General features: G+C 31.9%; 1 protein-coding gene across 3 annotated transcripts in view; it reads right to left on the bottom strand.

The window, feature by feature from the left end:
• Positions 1–652: 652 nt before the first annotated feature.
• LOC145319516 (neuropeptides capa receptor-like) overlaps positions 653–18,302 on the bottom strand; it is a 36,705-nt gene continuing 19,055 nt past the window's right edge. Inside the window, exons 11-20 of one of the 3 annotated variants that reach the window (XM_080161693.1) lie at positions 15,526–15,663; positions 12,358–12,439; positions 11,606–11,665; positions 9,897–9,944; positions 8,626–8,669; positions 7,653–7,749; positions 6,620–6,694; positions 5,987–6,030; positions 2,153–2,219; positions 653–1,338 (exon numbers count right to left, since the gene is read on the bottom strand). In XM_080161693.1, coding sequence (XP_080017819.1) covers positions 2,203–2,219; positions 5,987–6,030; positions 6,620–6,694; positions 7,653–7,749; positions 8,626–8,669; positions 9,897–9,944; positions 11,606–11,665; positions 12,358–12,439; positions 15,526–15,663 — 605 coding nt within the window. In that variant the 3' untranslated portion in view covers positions 653–1,338; positions 2,153–2,202. The remainder of the gene's footprint in view (positions 1,339–2,152; positions 2,220–5,986; positions 6,031–6,619; positions 6,695–7,652; positions 7,750–8,625; positions 8,670–9,896; positions 9,945–11,605; positions 11,666–12,357; positions 12,440–15,525; positions 15,664–18,302) is intronic. The other 2 variants (XM_080161694.1, XM_080161695.1) reach the window with 2 other exon arrangements.

The following is an 18,302-nucleotide window of genomic DNA, read 5'->3' as shown; positions in this document are numbered from 1 at the left end:
TTTTTTATGAAGAAATCTTTGACATGGAAATTTAAAACCAAAATAATGAAGACCTAACTATCAACAAATATATGAAGATTAGTTTTTTTTACTAAAGTTTTGATAAAATTTAAAAAAATGCTATTATCACTAACATTTCACAAAAACCCTATGCTAGGGAATATGAAAACAACAATTGACAAGAGATTTTAAGCAATTTTAGAGATTGTTTAAGATGTTTTTTATTTATAAAGCTACTTTTTAAAAAAAGTATTTCGACCTGTCAACAATGCTTTTAGTTCAATACTTTAATATCAAACCTACAAAACGTTAAATAATTCTAACAAACTTTAAATGTTAAAAAAAGTTTGAAAATTTGCAGTTTACTTGTTTTAATTATATTATGATTATTTAGAGTTGATTTTTTTTGCTAAATAACTCTTGAATAATTCCACCTTGTTTCACAATAGAGAAACAAATTATTTGATTATGATAAATGTATCACATTTTACTAAATTAAAATGATGAGATAGGGTTCATTTTCCTTTTTTTAAATAGCTACCAAAAATAAATTTTATACCTATATATCTTCAAAATTGCTACACTTAATTTTATCATACTATTTAAATTGAAAGACTTTTAAACTGTCGTCGTTATCAACAAATATCAATAGTTTTCTTTCGGTTATTTTGACCCCTCCCATATTATTAATTTTTGTAAAAAAAAAAACAGGAGGGATTGTTGAACTTTGTGTAAGAGCAACCAATTTTTAAAGTGGGTTTCCTACTGTTTTGAAATGGAAATTTCCGGAAATAAAATTCAACCCTATGACATCATTATAATATATTTCCAGTACGGCCTAACAACCGAATAAAATCGGCTGGATTAGGTCCGGCTATAATTCATACATGTATCGTATAGTATTAAAGACAATTGGCAACATATTTCAACAGTTTTATTATTCCTCGCCTTTGGACTCATCGGGGTTAATAAAACTAAAAATAATTTTATAATTTTTCATTCTACTATCCCCGGAAAGCTGTCTATAATACGATGCGATAAATAACTATTACAACTTTATACAAAATTTAGGGATAAGAAATGCAATGTAAATAAAAAAATACCTTTTTGCCTTAAAAAATTCATTAAATTAAATGTGTTAAAAATTATTTTATTATTTTTGAATGTTTAAAAAAAAATTTTAATCGGCGTTATAAAGATGAAGGCAAAATATATTTTTCTTGCAGTGCCATGACCTTCCCAATGAAATTATTGAATACAAAACTTTACTTTAGTTAAACTTGCGATGATAGTTGTGGTGGTGATGATATGTACGGGCTGAGTAAATTCACAACTATTCTAACAAAAAATAAAAACTTTATTAGTTCAAGTGAAGAAAACAATTGAAAAGTAATTTATAGTGCCTAAAAAATGACGTCATACTGGCCTACCATTGGACAATCAAAACGTATACTGGTCTGCAATTTGTTAAGTAAGTTTGTACATTGGCCTAGCATTTGTCTTATGCATTGTATGACGTCATTTTTTATAGGTACTATTAAAGCGCTTTAATTGAAAATAATTAGAATTGCACTGGCCCTAAAAAAATCCTTAGTTATAATTTGTTAATATATGCTATTTGAAGGCTATTCAAAGAGAAAGGGTTCTTTTTAGAAAAAAGCTTTTCAATAATAAGGGTAGGTCCGTAGGTCCGTAATGGTTGTCTTTCTCGTTAGTTTAGACTTGTCACAATTGTACTTTACATTATGTACGATTTAAGGAGCGTAGTAACTCTGTAACCGTTTAAAATATGTTGAATTTTAATCTTTCTGACAACAACTTTTTATATGTTATAATTATCTTATTCATTTTATTTGAAATACTCATTTCTATTATAACAAGTTACAATGTTATATTGGAAGCATCGCTATAATTAAATCCTAAAAATGAAAGTAAGTCTTTTAACTGCATCCTGTATTTACGCAATTATGCAACAAATTTATTAACAATTTTGTTTAGACATTTATACGCTTTTATGGATATTGCAATCCTTGTTTTCTTCGTAAATAAAAAAATTTTAAAGCTTTAGTACCAGTTACCCTTTTAAAACATTCCAAAAATGCACACGATTTCTAAAAGAAAGTATTTTAGCTGCTCTAGAACTCATAATTACCTGTTTGTAAATCACAGAATGAAAGACAGGTAAGCTGAGGATAAAAGGAATTATGTCACTACATCACCTAAACAAAAACAGAATATAGATAGGTTAAGTTTTAAATGGTAAACAACTATAATTTCTTCAATATGTATCTTTAACTAAAACTTTTAAGCTACTACTTTATTTTATGGTATTTTACATTTTTTACAACTACAAAAATAATAGATATATGATATGATACTTTTACGTTATAATTATGACTTCTAATAAAGTATTCAATAAAGTAAAGAATATGTTGATCAGAAAAAGAAATATCTTTTGATAAATAAATAAACCAATAGAAAACATTTTTAGGGGGGATAATTTATTATTTCATTTCATTACTTTTAACAACTTTTAAATTAATAATATTATATTATTATCCTTTCCGAATTATAAAAATCCTTCAATTCAATAGATTAAAAGTTGGTTAATTTTCTCAGCTAATTCTTAAGGAGTGAAACCGGATGAACCGACAAAGAATTCAAATATATGTAAAGAATCTGCACTAACTAGATAAACTCAGGAAGTAAGGAAGGGAATAATGTATCGAATATTCAATTTTTAGGAGTCTCAGACTTTGGGTATTGGCTTAACCCTTACAGATCGGGGGGGGGGGGCTCAAAGAGCCCCCCCCTCAAGTTTTTTCAATCTCATTTTTTTTGTAGGTAAGATGGAGAGCTGTAACTTCATGACTTTTTAAGTTTAGTAATTATACGTCGGCAAGAGTTGATTTTATTAGGATATCTGGTCTGTGTCGGTCGTGGTGTCCGGTCAAAGTCGGTTGGGTAGCAAAAAAAAATTAGAAAAAATTCTAAATAAATTTCTACATTATGACTTTTTTGTATAAGGTAGAAACCTAAAATTTTTTTGGTGAATACTTAGATATCAATGACCATCTGAGAAAAGTGGTGTTATGACCGTTTGACCGCTCCCTGACCGACTTTATGACCGATTTTTGTCCGGCTTTTACTACAGACATATATCATGAATATCGTGGCTTCTATTACAGCTAGAGACCTATAATTTTTTTTGGTAAATCCTTGAGCAATAATAAACAGATAAAAATATTAATTTGCGCCGCCAACCGCCTTTTTACCGCCGTAACGGCCGAAAATGGCGGTTTCCGTTATTTGCCGTTTTTCGGCAATGATCAGAAAAAGTAATTTTTTGTTATGAAAAATAAAAGTTCGTCCCAAAATTTGGTTATCCTAGCTGCAAAATTGGCCGCTCTACAGCTGTTTTAAAATTTAGCGGCTGGCCGCTAAAAAGCGGCTAAGGAGCGGTCTGACTGCTATGACTAGAAAAAGTAATTTTCTCTAAAAATACACATGAACCACCAGAAAAAAATTTTACGTCTTTATCTGTACCAGGAGCCGAGATAGAGGGGGGGGGCTCTTTGAGCCCCCCCCCCCCCCCGATCTATTAAGGTGGGAATTGGGGCCCGATCTGTAAGGGTTAAAGAGAATGTGCAAGAATTAAGCAGTTTCTGACTGAGTTTGGGTACTAGCGCACGAAAGGCAGCTACTCGCTGTGTTAGTTTTGAATATAGCAGACAAAGAGAAATATAAAAAGTTAAGAATGCACAACCCCCCTACCATACTCTATTTCACTCCCCTCTCCCCCACCTCCCTTTTTTAAAGCAGACGATGGGGAATGAGAGAAGGGATGTGGGGGCAAGGGATAAAAGGGGCCAGGCAGGAGAGTTCCAGGGAGATTTTTTAGTAATTAATTACTGAATGGTTGCGTCAGTCTGATATACTGGTAATCTAATTATCAAATTATTGCTTTTTTTCTTGGAACTTTTTGTTAGTTTGAATTTTTGTAAATTTAATTAACAAACCCTTTACAAAATTCTTCCAAATTTTCTGGATTAATCTGGATTTCATGGCATTTCTTTGAAAACTCTTAAATTGAATTAATTGCCCATTTGCCCTCCCTTACTCCCTGAGATAAACTACATGGATACTATGGATGAAGAAAAGCACACAAAAAATACGGATAGAAAAACGGACAAAGTGAGTTATAGAGCAAATGTTCAATGGTCATAAAAAAGTGATAATTAGGAATAGAAAATATATAAATTAAATAAAATATTTATGTTATTTGTAGTATGGACGACATACCGACGGACCAAGAAAGATGTATACTGGATGCTCTTCACAAATAAATCAGCAGTCATAAATATCATAAATATAGACCGAGAGAATCCCATTTCCCCCATAGCATTACAGACAGACTGGAGGATAAACACTAACAGACAGACAAAGTGAATGATATAGTAAGTTTGTTGATAATAATAAACTGGCCGCCATGTGGTATGCTTTAACAAACTATTGATGCATGAAAAGATTATTTTCTTTGATCAAAAGTAAATATTAATATTAGATTATGTATTTCTATACTCAGGTTTTTTTTTGCAGTACAGCTACTCTATAACTATGGTAAGTGGAAAGAAAAAATATATTTGTAAGTCTGTCTCATCATTGTAAAACTGTAAGCAGTAATAGAAATCTGAAGTCGCAATTCAGCCGCCAGTTATATAGAATCCTTACTGGTAGACTTACAAATTCTTACAAAAGCCTCATCCTCAACCTCAAGTAATGTGTTAATGGTAGTAACTGACGCACTTTCGATAAATCCTAATATTCATTAAATACTATTATCATCCTTATACAGTTATACTAAAGTAACAGGATGTTTGTCTGTTTGTCTATTTGTTTGTCTGTGTGTCTGTACGGAAGGATCTCGTTAACCGCTGAACCGATCGGGTTCTCCTTGACAGGGTAGATGTCCCGGGAAGGTTTTTAACTATTTTGGGGGAGGGTAACACCACCCTCCCAAGAGAAATCACAAAAAATCGAAATTTTTTTTACGTTCTCGATTTTAGAAAGAGAGTTTAACGCCAACATAAACGTCAAACGCAACATAGACATATTTTGATGGTTTTAAAAGTTCAATTTTTGATAAAAAATGGACTTTTTACCAAGAGTTACCAAATTATAATATACTAGCGGCTAGGCCCCTAGAGGCTTTAGGGGCAAATGAGGATAGGGGAGTCGAATTTAATAACCCAATTTCTTATTTTAGATTTTTTTTTAAAGTAAAAAAAAATTTTTGGGGGGGGAGGGGTATTTTTCATTTTTTGGGGGGGTTGGGGGTGTCCAACTCCCCAAGATAATAGTTTTAAACCTTCCCGGGACCTATGAGAAGCTACCCTGTTAAGGAGAACCCGATCGGTTCAGTGGTTGGCGAGATCCTTCGGCACAAACAAACGAAGCCGTTTTTTAACGAAACTTACGGCTCCAGCTCCGGCTCCAGCAAAATATGGCGGCTCCACGGCGAAAACAGTAAAAGTGTCGAACTATGACGTCAAAAAAAATAACAATTATCCAATAAGAAGCCAGTATTCACTGTGGTAAAATATATAGCGGCCTCTCATTGGTTAATTGTTATTTTTTCTGACGTCACAGTTAGACACTTTTACTGTTTTCTCCACGGCTCCCGTCTCCGGCTCCGCAACACTGAGTAAAACAATAGAGGGGAATGGTTTAAATAACTGTATGTCCCCACGCCGTGGACCCTGTGCCGATTTTCAATTGGGTCTTTGAATATCAGCTAATAGAGTTGGTAATATTTAATCACTATAAAAGAGCAGAAAGCAATTTGCTAGCAGATGAAAAAGGTCTCCAACACTGTACCAAGGTAGTTGTCTGGGTTATACATTTATATCTATAGGTTTATTGCTCTTCTGACATGATAATGGCACCTTAATTTAATGAGACATGATTAAATAATTGTGTTGCTGACCTGTTTCGTTTATGTTTTCCTCTTCTATTGTACTTGCTCTTCCCCTGAAAATAAAATTATTAAAATTCCTAAATAACAATAGAAAAAGGTAAGGATTTGACCACTGAAGAAATTTTAACAATACAAAATATTGCTATTGGTAATTCTCAAAGACCATTTTAAATGGAAGACAAAATTTCTTCAGTAGCCCAATCCATCCCTTGAACAAGACAACACAAAACGTAAAATTACTTAAATACATTAAAGACAGCTACAAAACAGATATTAGAATACAGTAAGGCTTGCTACAACATCTTTGGTAGTAGAAATTAAACTACCCGTCTCTTTCAGGGCGATACATTTTTAAAAATGTTTCATTATGGTTTTACTTTGCCTTAGAAAGTTTTTTTACAGAGTTTTGAATTGGAATACCTCAAAATACATATAAAAATAAGCCCTTGCTTGGAGGTCTAAAACCCTTATTAACTGCGTGAAGCTCATATAAGGTATCAAACCTTATATGTAGTAACTATTTAGTGAAATTTTAAAAAATGGATATCCTTTACATGAAAAGATAGGCAATATTGATCTCAGTTTATATTTCTACTTTAATAACGATGGTTTAACGGCCCCAACTGTAAAAGTTGAAAATACCTAATCTTGTGATTTTGTATTGATGTAGCTGTTATAGTTGTTGTAACAGAAGTAGTTAAAGGAACATTTGTAAATCTAAATAGAGACCTGTTATAGCAGGAGATCATGTAAAGTTTTTCTGAAAAAAAGGCAAAAATTACCCTCCTTTGATTTGACCTCAGATGAGCTAGGTATGAGCTAGATGTTAAGGTGTCTATAGAAGTGTAATAGTAACTAAGGGTCTATCTCTGATATGTCAAGTACTTTGTTTGTTTAAAGCTGAATTTTCAGACGATTTTAAAAGTGCAAAGTACTCGTTTAAAGTACTTATAATATCTGAGATAGAACCTAGGTTGTGTGTAGTTCTTTGTAAAGCGTGCCATAACGTTTCTATAACCACCTGAACATCGATGATTCTAACTCACACCTAGCCAATTTGAGGTCAAATCTTAGGATGGCATTGTCTGTCCTTTTTCGGAGAAACATCGTCTTCTTTACCTTTTCCTTTAATTCTTTGCAAAATATTCTGTCTTTTTAATTGTTATATCATTTTTTCTCACCTTTCGTGAATTTACAAACGAGGTCATTTTTATCCACAATTAACGCAAGAAACAAGAACTAATGTTTAAATGAATAAATATAAGTATAATAGTATAATTAAGAAGTTCTTTATAGTGCCTTAAATGACGTCATACAATATAAATGACGAGTTAAAGGCCAAACACTTACTAAATCACCAATGGAATGCAGAGCTGGATCTTTAAATCATTTCAATGGTGCGCCAAATCGGGGTGAGCCAACTTTCTACCAATAAGATGACTGCATTTTACGAAATGCCGCGCTGTGATTGGCTGAAATTCGGCGCAATCCGATTTGGCGCACCATTTAAATGATTTAAAGATCCAGCTCATTTTACTTTTATATTGACAAATTTTAGTTCAGTATGACGTCATTTTTATCAGTTCGGGTTAAAAAAAGATTTTTGTTTTGTTTTGACCAATGGACTTGCGGCCAAACCCATGTTATGAAGCATCTGCGCTACTATTTTTTTTACCTCTGAGAGTTTTGATTTCTGATTGTTGAGGTTAGAGGAATACTGGTATCGGTTGTCCTTCTCATTGTTGAACGAAACGTATAGGAACGGTGGGGACCTAGAAAACAATAAATAACCTATATTTTTATTACTTGGGTATGAACAGTTGGTGTTTTTCAGTAACATTAAATTGTTGGCGGTTTCTCTAAAATAACAAAACCCCTTCCCATTAATTTAAAATTAATAGGTTAGGTTATATTAGGTCATGGGTAGTAACGCAGTGTTAGAGTCCCCCGCAGGAGTTAGGCATAGGAAAAAACTACCCCTCGTTATTTCAATTTATTTAATTAAAGGAGAAGAGATTCCTAGCTCTGTAGACACTTTAAGGGAAAGCAGAATTGATTACTGTACAGCATATTGACCCAGGACATTATAGTTATTATAGTTATTGCAAATAAGTTTGTTCATTGCAGGTATTCAATTCCTTTCCAAAATAAGTAACTTAAAAATTAGCAGGATTGTCTGAATATGTTTGAAGTGATAGATCTAGCAAACCTATTTCATAATGACTATAAAAATGACCGCATACCTGCCCACTATTGGTCTATTAAAATGTATTCTGGCCTGCCATTGGTAATCTAGTCTGAATATTGGCCTATCATTGGTTATTTGTATTGTATGACGTCATTTTTTATTGGCACTTTAAAGAGCTTCCACGTAAGATTTTTTTTATATATTTAGTAAAGAGTACCTTCACCCGCCCATGATAAATCGCCTCTAAAAAATATACACCTGCACCTCAATTATATTATTTCAACTTTTTCAGAAAAAAAAACTAAAATGAATATAAGGTGGTAAGTTGAACCTCTCATTCCCCAACCTCCAATTATTAGAAATAATAACAAATTTGTTTTGTTAGGTCATAACCTATAATTAATATACAGATAAGATTTGTTTTATAACAGCTGCGCTACTCCTAGTAAGAAGTTGTTACCTGTTGGTTGATACTTCCCACAGAGTGTAGCTTTAAATGCATGTCTGAAAAAAAAATATACAGAAGTGAAACAGAGTATAGTGTCCTTGGGCGCCGACTAAAAAATAGTTTTAATCTTATGATTGTACATTTTATATCCACGGAAAGTTGTGGAGATGCGATCCCCAATTTTCAAAATTCTTTGAATGTACGAATAAGACTTTTACAGAAATGCTTCGCATCTAGTCTATCCATCTATGTTTAATATAAATTTTACACCATATAAGAGTAGAATCTAAATATTTGATTGACGTGCCACGGCAATTATCAAGCGCAACTCAGGCACGAGATACAATTACTTTAGCTAGCCCCGAGGCACCTTTTGTATGCTTTTAAGTATTTATTAGCCTATCTTTACCAATATAATACCATATATGGGTAATGCTAGCCTAATCATGGTAAAATTGTATGTGATTTATTAATGTTATATGCTTATTAAAACATTATGTTTATTGTTAAAGTAATCATGTAACCATTTAGTTCAAGTATGTATGCCTACAACCATAGTTTGATTTACGTCACAAGTTAACGTACAGACACTTAATTAAACAGACAAGTGCTTAGATCCTTATTACTAGTTGATGTTATAGCTTGCACTTCTTAAAATATCTCAGTTATTTATTGACTCTCTAACCATCAAGTTCTTCTGGCTTTAAAGGTAATGACTTAGTTGTTTGGCATGCATTGTAGTTTAAATTTAGGAACCTCAGTACTTAGCATGAATTGAGCTTAGGCCTTATGTTAGAACTCTAACACTTAGCACAATTCAATGCTTAGGACTTGGGGCACTTTTCTGTCCTACACTACTTATGATTATTATCAATTATCCTGTAAATATTTTCATACTTAACTTATTCACTTGTAATGTAAATACACTTTATAAAAACCATTTTCCTTCTTGAGTGCTTAATATACTTATATAATACCGATCGAATACCATAACCAACCATTTATTCTTAGTTTAAAGCAATATAATACCTCGCGTTGGTCTTTGTTGAGCTATCACAGGCTCAACCAAATTCGTATTATACTTGTGGGAATAGAGGGATAAGCATTCTAAAATGACAAGCCGACGATGAGAATGTCTATGTGTATTGCAGTAAAAGTAGGAATTTTAGTAGTACTCATAGAAGAGCGATCTCCATATCATAATATTGGACAAGCGCCCCATTCGCACTACCAGTTGTTTTATAATACGATGCGAGAAATAACTATTAAAATAAGGAACCTACCTGTATTTGAGACTCATAACATTGTACAAAATAGGATTTACTGTAGCACTAAAAAAATAGAATAATTATCATTGAACCTTATCCTTAAAAAGATTTCTAAATTTTAACTAGAAAGATTACGTTCAAAGTAAATAATAAGACCTTAAATGGCGTAGCAATTCTATTTTTGTATGAAAATTTTAAGAATTCTAATTGCTAAAAGTTAATGTTTGGTTATTTAAACGACGACCATGCTATTTATTTAACATTTGAAATAGAGAGATGTGTTATAGAAGGGTAGTCTTTATAGCTACAGCCCAAAAGTTAATTACTCAATGATGTATATCTTCAATTTGCGCATTTTTTCAATGGATAATTTTAATTTTTCGAAGCTTGCTAACATGTGAAGACCGGAGCACCGAAACCCCCCCCCCCCCCCCCTTAGTTTTGACAAAAATCAAAAATAAGGGGGGGGGGGGGTAGATTTTTAATGTCTGGAAAACGGCAAGAAGGAAAAAAGCAAGGCAAGGCAAAGACTTAAACCCCCCCCCCTTAATTTTGAAGAAAATCAAAAATAAGGGGGGGGGGTAGTTTTTTCACTGTACAACACGCCAGAAAGTTGAGTGAGGTGATGGGGACAGTCCCCGTGAAAACACTTCTGATATATTCTCCTTAAGACTACCTGTTCAGGGATACATCAATTACTAAAATCAGTCAATAAATAAGGAAATTATGCCCCAAAACATGAATATCCCTGTAATAAGGTTTCCCCTCTGGCATACTGGATTTACTTGATTTACCTCACTCAACTTTCTGGCGTGTTGTACAGTGAAAAAACTACCCCCCCCCCTTATTTTTGATTTTCTTCAAAATTAAAGGGGGGGGGGGGTTAAGTCTTTGCCTTGCCTTGCTTTTTTCCTCCTTGCCGTTTTCCAGACATTAAAAAACTACCCCCCCCCCCTTATTTTTGATTTTTGTCAAAACTAAGCGGGGGGGGGGGGGGGTTCAGTGCTCCAGTCTACCACATGTAAGCAAGTACCAATTTTTCTGTTCATTTTCCTATGTATAATGCTTGTTAAGCTTAACTTTTACAAATGTTATCATCCTTGAATTATTAAATAAAATAAAAATGTATAGAATAGAATAGAATATTTATACAATGCTGACTGAAATAAAATATAAAAGTAAGTTATGTATATTTCTTTATTTTAAATATTATTGGATTTCTCTTATTTGAAATTTTTACATACACTATACGCATTTTCATACATTTTCTATGTCAGGTATCATAGAGTAAAAGAAAAATTATTTTTTTCCTCTTCTACATTTTTTTCTAGCTTAACATAGTTCTTTGATTTTGATTGAGGATCTACTTGGAAAATACGACTATAGCGAACACCTAGGGCATCCACTCGTCGTTTGGGAGGCTTGAATCTCTACCTAAACTGTGTTCCAGACAAAGATCGTGTAGAGTTGGTTATCTGTCATGGATGGGATGTTAGTGCCTTTGAAGTTTGCTCTACGTTGTTGCCAACCGTCCCAAGAATTATAATTCAATGATGTTGACTTATTCATGATAAACACTTTACTAAAGTCAAAACAACATTAATAAGCCCAATATTTATTAGATGTTAAATATTTTGCTTTTTGATGACAAAATTAAGATAAGGACAATAAAATCCAAATCAATGAAGCGGAAACTTAAAGACTTTAAAATGATAAAATGTTACCTAAAATAGTAGAAGAAACCAGATATATAGAATAGATACTCGTGTATTCGGATAAATGTCCTAAAAATAGATACATAGTTAAATAAAGAAATTTGAAGAAATTAGTATGATTGACTTTAGTAAAAACATTAGTATAAGTGACTTTTAAATTTCATTTATATTATTTGATTAATGATTTAAAGCAGAACATTCTTGAATTTAAAAAAAATTTTCTCATCTAAAAAGTCATTATTAGGCCGGTTAGCTTCATTGTTAAATAATTTTATCCCCCCCCCCCCCCTCCTCTTACAATCTCTTACAATGCATGAAATTTATTATGAAAGCTAAAATATATCTTGCATCAATGTAACCATTAATCATTGGTTAGTTTATTAGAAAATAATACAAAGGCATTAACCATTATGGAAAAGTAACAGGATGTATGCATATCTATAAAAAGAAATGTCGCCAACTGCTCGACTTATATTACTCTACTTTACAGTGAAACTTCTTATATCATATAATAGGGTTTTTAGACTATTTTTAGATGGAAATAAAAATACCCCATTGACATAAAAAAAGTTGTTGGTCAATTCCCCCCGCCCATGCCTCATTAAAGTAATTATAATCCTCTTGTCTTGTATGACGTCATTTTTTATAGGAACTGTAAAATAAAGATCTTATTGGTTAAGAGAAAGCGTAGCTTTACAATTATATACAGATTGACAGATTATAATGAACAGAAAAATATAAAAGTTGGAAAATCAACTTACACATTTCTTTTGAGGTAGATGACACCCAACCTTTGAGCATGAAATGGCGCCCAACACAGAAAGAAGACCACAACCACTGCAACTAAAAATTTACGCGGCTTTAAATCAATCAATCAATAATAATTTATTTAAAATGATACAAAAATTATATGGCAATATCAAATATTTATTTTCTATCTTTACACATTATTTTAGTATTCTTTATCAGCATTTAAATTTGTATAATTAATATATTATATGTACATAATTTGAATGCTTGAACACACATTTGTTTTAATTGCTTAATTACTTTATGATAATAATTAGAAGGTGGATAAATAAGAGACAGGTGTGTTTTGCAAATATATATGATTCTAATTTTCCTTATGTTAAAAGTATCTTGTCTTTTCTTTAATACTGTCAGTATGTCTGTTACAATATAGTCTATCTGTCGCCTCAAGTTACCTTAACCTTAAACCCCTACCAGACATTAATCCCTTTGGGAACTTCAAAGCTTCTGAAAAAGCTAGAGACCTAGACATTTTTCTATTGTTCCATTTTTCAATAAAACTCGACTACACTTTTTACACTTTTGTAATTTTCTTAAAGTCCAAAGTTGGTTTTGCTCTTTCCTTGAATGACCCTGCTAGCTCAGCTGGTGTTCTAATATCCACCGTCCAGAGGTATTAAGGTTAGATATAATATAAAGTAACATCTCGAGAAGGTAAAGGATAATGAACATATAAAGGGGCACTCATAATTTTGTTAATTGTAAATAGGAGTGAAATTAATTGATCCATGATTTAGTTTACTTAAATAAAGGTTAGATTATTGATTAACATGCAAACTGTTAAAAAACTATTAAAGAAAAGTAAAAATAATAATTACAAGACATTAAAGTAAGTTTTAAAGGTTTAAAACAAGATATTCCACGTTATATTCTTCAAACCTTTAAATTGTATATTCATAAAATAAAACTGTGATTAATAAAAAGCAAACAAGGTAAGCCTAAATGAAAGAAATATCATAAACTTAATTGGTCTACATTCTTGAGCCAAATCCTATAAAATTTCGTATGTTAGTCTTGAAAAAAAGGATGCATAAACTTTTACCTATTCCTTTATACCTGTTTAAAACTTTGGAAATCATAACTATTAGGCTAGGATAAATATTATAGAATTTGACTCATTATAACTTCCCACAACTGGGAATTAGGTTTGACATAAAGCAGGGATCGACAGCCGTGGGTTAACCGCGACTTAGCCTCAAATGAAAACCCTTTTGAATGTTTTTTTTGTTGAAAAGAGGGATATCCATATTTGGGTCAGTTTTTGACTTCCAGCTGATTTTTAAAATTGTAAAAAGTTGATTTCCCCCTAGCTTAGATGCGGCTGACACGCGGCTCCCGAGCCCTGAATTAAAGTATAATTGTAATTAAACCAAAACTGGATTTCACCACTTTCACAAAATAGCCAAACTTTTGAAAACCATCAACCCCCCCCCCCCCCCCCAAATACGCACACACAAAAATGAAAAGCTTGGACGTCCTTGATAATATAAATGTTCATCTTTCACCTATCTGGATAAATATAGTGAAGGACGGTGGTGGCAGTCAAGGCAATATTTATATTTATATATGTTATATTATATGTGGGACTGGGTAGCCTGTGTTTTCGGTCTTTTCATGTAACTATGTAATATTTTCTATTTCTTTTTAGCTAAACCTAAAAGTTTAGTTATGTACCAAAATGTATTTTTATCCAGGGTTAATACATTGGCCGATGAATTGATCCCATAAGATTATACACAAATTACCCCTTCTGTAGATTAAAATTAGTGGTTGACACGTTTGAACACCTGACTTCATTAACCAACCAATCAAAATTCACCAAAGTCCCCAAAGTTGTTAAGCCAACGAATAAGAGCTCATTTCCCCTTTTCTCTCTGTTTTTTTTATCTTTATGTAAATAAAATTGCAATTCAATTTTTATTTAAACCCATTTTAGATTTAATCACTAATATTTTATTGCAAATTGTATATAATTGTAGTATTAATAAATAAAAAAATATATAGTGCTTTTAAAAAGAAAAGCAACTGTACAAATTAAGTCAGCTGCAATTAATTCCATTGTGTAAAAATATCTTGGTTTCATTTATTTTTTTTCCTGTCTAAAAAGAATCCAAATCTGATAAGGAATAATCCTTATGAATTGAGGATGTCGGTAACATAGTCTTTTAAAGGTCATTTTGTGCAATATTTGGCTGGGTTACAGTTACTGGGGCTACATCAATGTTTAGTAAAATAATTACATTTTCTTTTTAGTTATTATTACAAATTCTATTTGATCTAGAAAAACAAAGGCTAAAGTTTTTCTAAAACAAAACAGTTTAATAACCAAAACTAAGAAAGACAAAATATGTATGGTAGGATAAAAAATACACAATACAGTCACAAAACAATACAAAAAACTAGTCTTTAGGGTAGGTTATGATTGTGAGTATGTTTTTGTTCATGGTCTCGAGAAATTAATAGTGGTTATTTCAAATTATATTTATGTGCAAATTAAATAACCTAAGACATTTTCATTTATTTTTGTGTATGCAGCTGAATTAAATTTTTGGAGCTTTAAAAAGTTGAAACTAACTTTACAGTAGAAAATAATATATAATTCGACCAATATGAAGATGTTAAAGAGCAAATAAGCAAGATTATAGGACTATAAAAATAACAAAATAGAAAGTGTAAAAGCAGTTTTTTCATGGCATTATGAACACAACTTAATACTTATGTACTTTATGTCATGTCAAAAGTTAAGGTTATGTTCTGCTCATTATAAAATGTATTTACAAAAACATAAAATCAAAGATATATGTAGATTAAGCCATTTTAGTCTTAAGTGAAAATCTGCGACTAAAAGATTCCTTAAATAGCATGTCAAAAGTAAATTAAAGCAAAATTATGTTAAAGGAGATGTGATTTTTACAACATAGAGGGAAAATGTGTAGATTTAGAAGGGTTTTTAAATGATACAGAGTGTCTTTTTAAATGAATTGTTAATGTTTTATTAATCTTGATATAACATTTATGTTTATTGTTCATCCTAGGAAAAGTTTATCATATTTTTGTTGTGAAAAATAAAGAAAATTTGCAGAAATGAGACACCCTGTATTTCAAGCATTTGGACCTACCCAACAGCCCAATAATGCCTCGCTTGTTTGACCGCTGGCAAAAGCCGGTAAAGCTATCGCCACCACAGCTCCCAATATCGCCGTTTGGATTGCCGCCACCGCCGTCCGTCTGTACCGACACCAAGGAGCCAGTTTTTCCTTAACCAATATACACATCACTTAGAATGCTCACACAATTAAAAGGTGCATCCATGAAAAGCATTTGGTGAGGTCAATTATTTCAGCCATCGCACTTTAGGCGATTTGAATAAAAGACCATAGCATCTATGTAAAAAAAGAAAATTAAGTAATAGGCTAATTTTTGAAATAAATACTGTACATGGTTACAGTTAAAAAAAAATAATTAAATTACACTAATCATTACATTACATATTTTTAAAAGCGAAGCTTTTCTATAATTAGGGTCGGTCCGTCCGTACGTCCGTCCGTCCGTACGTCCATCCGTCCGTCCGTCACGGATAGCTTTTTTTCGTTAATTTAGACATGTTAGAATTGTCCTATCGATTTCAAATTTTGCATGGTGATTCCTTTAGTAGTTAGGTACGATTTAGAAAGCGTAGCAACTCTATAATCATTACCAAAATGTCCGTACGTCCATTTTAAACATGTTGATTTTTTTACTTTTTTAAATAGCTTTTTTCGTTAATTTAGGCATGTTAGAATTGTCCCATCGATTTCAAATTTTGCATGGTGATTCCTGTAAAGGTTAGGTACGAGTTAGAAAGCGTAGCAACTCTATAATCATTACTAGAATGTCCGTACGTCCATTTTAAACATGTTGATTTTTTTACATTTTTAACAACAAATTTGTATGTGACCTAATCATCCGATTGGTCTGATTTTTGGTATACTGATTCCTGGGACAACAAAGTACAATATTATAAGCGAAGCAACTCTATAATCAAGTCCTAAAAATGTAAGTATGTCCATAATCATTATCCTGTATCAAGCAGTTTTTCAACAAATTTACTTACAATTTTGCTTTGACTCTTATACATTCGCATTCTGATTATTCAGTTCTGACATTATACAAGTGTTAATATCCGTTTGTCCTACCGTTTCAGAGCTTCGCTTTTATGGATGTTGTCATCCTTGTTATATTCAAATCTTTAGCAAATGTCTTTAGAAATTCATAAGCATAAAAATATTAAGATCTAAGTATAATAATAGTTCTCGCGTCGTATTATAAACAGCTTTCCGCGGATATAGAATATACAATTATATTTCGGCACCTCGGGGCTAAAAACTGGTTTAAATTTTTATGATTGTACATTTTTATATTCATAGAAAACTGGATATAATACGATGCTAGACATAGTTTTTTGGTAAGGATGAGAACCGGTTCCTATCCACCGGATTCGAATGAATAAGAGAAAAAAATACATAAAAAGTTATTTTTAACGGCAAAAAGTTTTGACAGCACCATATAACTGTATCCAAATACTTATAAATGTTTTTTTACTAGTTTGTTGTGCAAAAGCCAAATAGTTTGCAATATTATTACAGCCCTTTATCCAATTAGACAAATAAAAGTATATGAATTTAGCGAACTTTTTTCTTTCATTAATCAAGAGGATACAATTTTGAGAAATCAAGAAATAATTTGGTGGGGTTTAAGACAAGCTAAACAAATTCTATTTAAACAAGAACAAAAAGTGTCCATAAGTAGCTGTGAAATTTACAAATTAAATGAAAAGGATGAAAGAACAACAGTTAAATGCTCATCTCTTGAAACTTACAAAATTAAGGAACGTAAAAATTACATAAAATTAAAATAAAAATTCACGAAACCTAGTAATTAAAGTGGTTTTTGACGAAGTAGTACACTCTATTTACAAAGAAGCTGCGCTTCTAAAGATATTTTGCTAATACTTGCCATAGAAATGCGTGAATATTATAAGAACTCCTAATATATGAAATAATTTGCACCATATGTTAGCACAATAATATAGGAATATTAATAATACAACAAACACAGAAAAAATCTTACTCGAGACAATTTTAGCGTCCAAGCTTTTTTATTTGCATGGGGTAAAAAAAATTTCATGAGGGGGGGGGTGGTATTTGCTTTTGGTGGGGTAAAATGACGCGCGCTGCGCACCGCAAATTTTTTTACCCCCTACCCTGAAATCTGTTGGTAGGGGTAAATCTTTTTAACCCCCTCCTAAAATTTACCCTTGGGGTACAATTTCGGAGGAGGGATGGTAATTTAATAATAGGCACCTTGCTTTCAGCAACAGTGATATTTGGTTATGATTCCCACTTTAACAGATCAATAGTCTTCAGTAACAGATCGTATTAGATTTTTCTATAAAAAAAGTAGATTCTTCACAGTGCTCGGCAGCCGCGCATAAGCCTTAAACTTAAACCTGATAAGGTGACAAAAAAAATAAAATTTATTGTTTATTTAGTAAGAGGTTTAGACATCCAGCTGAATTTTAAAGTTATAATATGATTTTTTCAATGATGCTTATACGCGGCTGACGCGCTGCTGCTGAGCCCTGATTCTCTTCTTTCGCCATTACTTCCTTTTTCAGCGATACCAAACAAAGAGCAGTATAAGAATATTATACAGTCTGGATAATAAAACTATAAAGGCAATAGGTGGTAAACAAGGACGTCCCTTGAATGTTGAAGAAATTGAAATTAAATAAGTTATATTAAACATGGCCTACTTATTAAACCTGTTATTGCTTAATTGATTATGAATATTATTATGCTTTAATAAAAGATAAATAATCATCCTTCTCCCAATATACTGAAATTGTAACTGTTTT

Source organism: Acartia tonsa, chromosome 5 (genome assembly GCF_053477335.1).
Source record: "Acartia tonsa isolate MP-2025a chromosome 5, ASM5347733v1, whole genome shotgun sequence".
NCBI classification, from domain to species: Eukaryota; Metazoa; Arthropoda; class Copepoda; order Calanoida; family Acartiidae; genus Acartia; species Acartia tonsa.
This window is presented reverse-complemented; position numbering and strand designations above follow the sequence as displayed.